This window comes from Solenopsis invicta, chromosome 7 (assembly GCF_016802725.1).
Source record: "Solenopsis invicta isolate M01_SB chromosome 7, UNIL_Sinv_3.0, whole genome shotgun sequence".
Taxonomy (NCBI): Eukaryota; Metazoa; Arthropoda; class Insecta; order Hymenoptera; family Formicidae; genus Solenopsis; species Solenopsis invicta.
This window is the reverse complement of record NC_052670.1, coordinates 15,507,373-15,513,500: the sequence shown is the minus strand read 5'-3', so window position 1 is coordinate 15,513,500 and position 6,128 is coordinate 15,507,373. Positions and strand designations below refer to the sequence as shown.

Below are 6,128 nucleotides of genomic sequence, written 5' to 3'. Positions count from 1 at the left end.
ATCTTCAAATAACACAAATGGTTCGTCAAATTGCACATTTGATTCATTATCTTGTATATCATTTATCTTTATGTTGTTTGGAATCTGCGTGACGACGAATTTGCAATAAACCACCTGCAAAAGTTTTATCGCAAATCGTACATAAAAATGAATTTAAATCATGTTTGGCTTCCCGTAACCATGGCTTAAATTCTTCTATTTTTAACCATTGCCCCAAAAACATTCGTTGATGCGATGATTTCTGTTTCGAAATCGTATCATCATTATCAACCAAAGTATTTTTTTCAATGTTTGATCTTTTATGACAAGCAGATTCCGCATGTTTTATTATATTTAATAATGGGCCGCACGAAAAATTTTTACAGCACACGATACAATAAAAAAGGCTATCATCTAAGAGCACTTTTTGTATACAAGATTTAGATATATCATTGCTAAGCCAAGCTTCTAGAAAGCTTCGTTTCCTCACTTTTTTCCTCACTTCATTATTTGTTTCCATATCTAACAAATAGAAATACAATTAAAAATTTGATAGATGTACAATTTAACAAACACAAGTGACAGGATAAAGTGCCAAATAGCTAAAGAATCAAAAAAATATCTAAATGTTTATCCTTATTAATATAATTAGAAGAAAAGAGTTGATGGTCATGGAAATATCCTTATTTATTATGAGCACAATAATAGAAAAACATTCACTCGACTCACAAGACCGTAAGATATTAAGCTAACGCTTAGTATCAAAATTATTTTGTAATCAAAATCAACGTACGTAATGAGAATCACGAATTGAGATATGATTACAAAAAATAAAGCCAAGAACGCAGTCTAACAGCATGTTTATGCTAATGCCATCTGTGCTGCGGAGACAAATGACATATCAATCTGCGATTCCGTATTTATTTAATAGGTGAAAGAGGCATTTGAGAAGAAAACGTCTCGCAAAATATCCAGTAAGTATTTTACTTTTATACATGTATTTCATATTTACAACAGTTAAAAGTAGAATTTTGTAACTATTTAAAAGCAGTATTTCGATTAATTAGTAACGAAATAATACATTCAGCTTGATAATACTTAGCTTTTAATTTATGATAGCCTAACCTTCCGTTGAGTGTAAAAAAATCATACCTCACGTCTAATGGGGTCTAGAACATTTTTTTTATGCGTAACACTATTCCGAATTCATAGTCATTTCTCAGATTTCAAGATTAATATGTCTTTGTTCTGTGTACTATGTTTGTACTATACGCAAGACAAAGACAGACTTGAGATCTGAGAAACATCTATGAATTTGGACCATTTTGTTTCTTGACATATAACATGTTTATGACTGTTTTTATTATCTTTTTGCAAGATATAGCTGAAATTGCGATGCTGCAACAATTGCTCCAGCAAATGCAGGAGCAAATCCAGCAGCAGCAGCAACTACAGCAGCAAGGATTGCTTATTCAGGGATTCGAGCAGGAGCGGCGCGAGCGGCGAGAGTAACAGGAACAGCGGGCGGAACAACCGCCAGAGCAACCGCAAGTCGAACCGCAGCAAGAGGGCGAGGAACTGGCACAAGGTCCAGTACAGTAGCGGCCAGAACGCAATACGTAATATATAAATGCAATTACATACATACGTATATGTGTATATATATATATATTATATATATATATATATATATATATAACAGATTTATGTATATCTAATTTTAATTTACTACAATTATATCTTTAAACACTGATTTTCAAATAATATACATCAAAGAAATATATTTCAGAATAAAAATGTTGCCCTTATTATATCTTGGATTTTTTATTGCGATGTAACTTAATAAATCTACACATGTCAGTTCTACTTTGTATCTATGTTAAACAAGTTTTAATACAATATGTTACAAGTATCATAAGAACTTAGTGACATTTTATTTGTACATAACATGTACATACGAGATATTCTTGTATCGATTGTTATAATTTTTGAGTTACTTCTAACAAATTAATGATAAAATATTTCAAACAAAAATATGTTGGTTTTAAAGTCATAAAAAAGTTATCTCCGTTTCTTACATCATACATTTTTTTTTATAGAACGTCTTTTTTTGTTATATTTAATCATAGTATTCTAATATCATTTATAATATAGCATATATTCTGGAATATTTTAACGTGAAGTATAGAATATTTCTTAAAGTATTCATCTTTTTGTATTTGGTATTAATTTGATATTAACTATGGTATAATATTTTTATGTACAAAATAATGAAATATATCAATTATGAGAAAAACTTTGTTGCTTTAAAAAAGAAATGTATAATGAATGAAAGAAATTTATAATGCATTTCTCTTTAAAGTAACAATTTATATATGCAATTACATATTTTTTTTTAAAAGCAACTGTATTCTCTTTACAATATTTTATCTCATTCTTTGTGCATAAAAGTATGAAGGTAAAGTTGTCAAAAAATAAATAATTTTCGAGTTATTTTAAACTTGATATAGAAATAAGCCAGAATGAAGTGTAAAATGTAAACCATTTATTTTTTGATAATGTTATTTTAATGTTTATGTATGTAGGAAATTTGGAATTATATATTAAAAAATTATATAATTTTGTTTTTTAAAAGTAAAAAAGTGAACTTTGTATAACCTTGAAAAATTGATTTTTCGAAAATTGACTTTATTTGTTCTCCTTTAGACAATACCATTTTTATTTGAATATTTTTTTGATCTTATCCTGCAAAGATGAAAAGCGTGGTAAATTAAAATAGGAAACTGTATACAAATACGGAACATATAATACTTATTTGCACATTTACATGGCGAATGTGCCTTATATTAATTTTCGTTAAAAAATATTTGCAATAAGATGTTTTTTTATAAAAAATAATTTTTCTTGGAAAGAACTATGTGATATTACATGTGTTTTTTTTTAAATAATATACATATTTTTCAAACACGTTTATATTAAATTAAACATTGTGAAAATTGTTTAAAAATGAATGTTTAGGTTATAAGTTAATATGTTCAATTTATAATAAATTAAATATTTATACAGATAACAATAACGACAATGACATAAATCTAAATCATTTCGCTGAGCTACATATCGAGAGAGGTGCGTACATAAAAACGAAAAATATTTAAAAAATTAATTATAATGGTTTTAAATCATTCCAAATTATAATAAAAATTTTTTCACTTTAACCCTGCTTTTAGAAAATACAGCAGATGGTCAAACTTTATCTAGACAAGCAAGTGTGTTGGTCAACCGTGGTCATAGTTGTAGACGAAACTTTATTCCTTTGCAAAGATCACAGGTTTCTTTGGAAATTAATAACCCAGAAAGAAGGCATACTTTAGAACAAATCAATACATCTGTTAACCCTGAAATACACGAGCAAAATTCGAATTCTACATTAAGAGAAGATGCAGTTCATACTTCTGAGAATGTATCATATGATGGAACTAATGCTGCATCACAGAATATCTATAATCCTGAAAGGAGACATACTTTAGAACAAATTAATGCATCTGTTAACCCTGAAATACACGAGCAAAATTCAAATCTTATATTAAGAGAAGATGCTGTTCATACTTCTGAGAATGTATCATATGATGGAACTAATGATGCATCACAGATTATCTCTCTTTTAGATTCAAGTAAGATTTTTGCCTTAAATAAAGTACAAAATAGTTAAAAATTAAAATGAACATTATAATAGATACAGTATTTTTGTAATAAGAAAACAATTATTTGAAATTATAAATATATTAATTTATACTGTGAAACATAAAATAAAAGTTAATAAATTTTTTATTTGTATAATTACTAAAACACTTACAGCAACAACCACCCATATGTCATAATTTAAACTAGTTCATTAAAATAACTATAAACCATAAACGTAAGCTTGTACTTATAAATAAACTAAAACTAGCATACAAACCAATCAGTTGTATTTAGATTATGAATTGCTTTGTGCATTGGTCCAAGTTTATGTATAAGTATTATACAAGCTTAAGTTTATAATTTATATTAATGTAACCTAATATAATCTTATGATTGTTCGTGTGCGAAGACTTTTAGAGTATCTAATTTCGCTATAATTTTGACTATCACAATCACCGAATTGATTCCATGTATAATCTATTGTTGAAATCAACAAAGAGAATCGAATGAAACCATCAATTCACTTACAATTACTTTTCAACATATATCTTTAAACAATGTACCTATATGTAATTTTCTATTTTCTATTAATTCAATTTGCATTTCTGTAACATAAAAAGTTGTAACGCTGGTGGTTTTCGTGCGGTTCTGGTAAGTGTCAGGATACGGTTGCGGATAAGCTCGCCGGATTGGTCGGGTTCGGTGTAATAATCGCACTCGGTATTCAGTTCACAAAAATACTAGATCTTTATTTGGATCTTTATGTGATATTTACATGTAGCCTCATAGCTGATTGCGTCTAACGCCTCGTGACAAGTGGACCCAGCCTTAGCGGGGACGCGATTGGCTCGCGGTGGTCGCGGCGACCAATTGCCGCTGCGCGGTCGGAATGGCGAGTGGTGGTAACGATGAGCGCGCGGTGACGTGTGGGTTAACGAGCGCGCTAGGCGAGAGCCAAGATTGAAGTTCGAGACGAGAATTACTAACCGCGAGAGTACAGATGAATCGGCACAGTGTCAAAAGATAATTCTAACTTATAATGAGACAAAATAAGAACGGAAGTACTAGAACTACGAAATCATAAGAATACATGTAACTCTAACTTAAATTAAATCGCGTGGTTTGAAACGGACTCGGTGTCCGGGGTGGTCGGGGAGCCGCGGAACGCGGGATCGGAGCGACGGCGACGATTCCGCGTCTCGCCCGAGCCGCCTCGTGCAAAAAGAGGCGAAGTTCTCGTCAGGACGCGGATGCCCTGACGAGGCTTTTTAGGTTACGAGAGACTCTTCCCTGAGGGAGAGGACGGATGGGATTGGCTAGGGATACCCAGCCTGCGGACTCGACGAGGATGCTCGTCGGGGGCGGTGATTCGCCGAGGATACTCGGTTACGGAGCACGGCGAGGATGCTCGCCGTGATTGGCTGTGTACGGTGTTCGGTATGACAGGATTAGCCGAGGATACTCGGCTACGGCGAGGATGCTCGCCGTGATTGGTTGTGTACGGTATTCGGTATGACAGGATTAGCCGAGGATACTCGGCTAGCCGGAGCGACGAGGATGCTCGTCGAGGGGAGTCAGGATGAGGCGAGTATTCTCGTCCTCTTGGGAGTCGGAGTGCGGTCGAGGATACTCGACCTGTCGGATTCGGCGGACCGGGGAGATCTGTCTCGGCGTTCCCACTGCCGGCTTATATATCCGAACGAACGGTTGGGCGGACCAATCCGTGCGTTCGGTCGGCTGGCCCGGAGTGGGAGCGTTGCCGAACGCCACGGGCGGCGCGCGTGCTGCCGCGTGATCGCGCCGGCAGGTTAGCTCGGTGCGCGCACGTGGCGTTCTGCCGGTGTATTGCTCGGGTGGACGGAGCGGAGTGGCAGTGCGCGCGAAGTGGAGGGGCGTTTTGTTACAAAGTATTTGTTAATTGTTAATTTTGAAATAACAATTTTCTTCTTTTGCAGGTGATGAAGACATTTATCGTATTCCTCCAGATGATTACAGCAATCTCTTTCAGGATGAAATTGAGGATATTCCATATTATCCAGTAGAACAATCTGATAAACGTACATCTGACTGCTGTTGTGTTTGCTTAGTAGAAAAAGCAGATCATACATTTATTCCCTGTGGCCATTTATGTTGCTGTATAGATTGCATCTTGAAGCAGCAATCAAAAAATTGTCCAATTTGCAACACACACTTTGATTCTTACATGAAAATAATAATTCCATAAAGAAAGATAAACTTTTTGTATAATAAGCATATGATAATATTAAAAAGGTGTTATCGTAAGCATTAAAAATGTGAACTGTAAGCATTAAAAACCAGAAAGTTTCTTTGATTATAAAAATTTATTTACAGTAACAGGAGTGTTAATAAATATCTGATAAAAAAATATCTGATAATCTGTCAACGCTTTAAGAATTCATTAGAATAAATAAGTTTTTTGTTTTTTTTCCATAGAGTTTATTAAAAAA

General features: G+C 33.5%; 1 protein-coding gene across 1 annotated transcript; it reads left to right on the top strand.

Moving 5' to 3' along the window:
- Window positions 1–2,501: 2,501 nt before the first annotated feature.
- On the top strand, window positions 2,502–5,884 carry LOC120358276 (E3 ubiquitin ligase Rnf157-like). The gene is made up of 4 exons (XM_039451998.1): window positions 2,502–2,508; window positions 3,046–3,105; window positions 3,207–3,650; window positions 5,616–5,884. The coding sequence occupies exons 1-4, from the start codon at window positions 2,502–2,504 to the stop codon at window positions 5,882–5,884; spliced, it is 780 nt and encodes a 259-aa protein (XP_039307932.1).
- The last annotated feature ends 244 nt before the right edge of the window (window positions 5,885–6,128 follow it).

Excerpts from the sequence above, each read along its gene's own strand:
- LOC120358276 (XM_039451998.1), top strand. Across the intron at positions 3,106-3,206 it reads TGAGCTACATATCGAGAGAG|AAAATACAGCAGATGGTCAA; the intron begins GTGCGTACATAA and ends CCCTGCTTTTAG. Across the intron at positions 3,651-5,615 it reads TATCTCTCTTTTAGATTCAA|GTGATGAAGACATTTATCGT; the intron begins GTAAGATTTTTG and ends CTTCTTTTGCAG.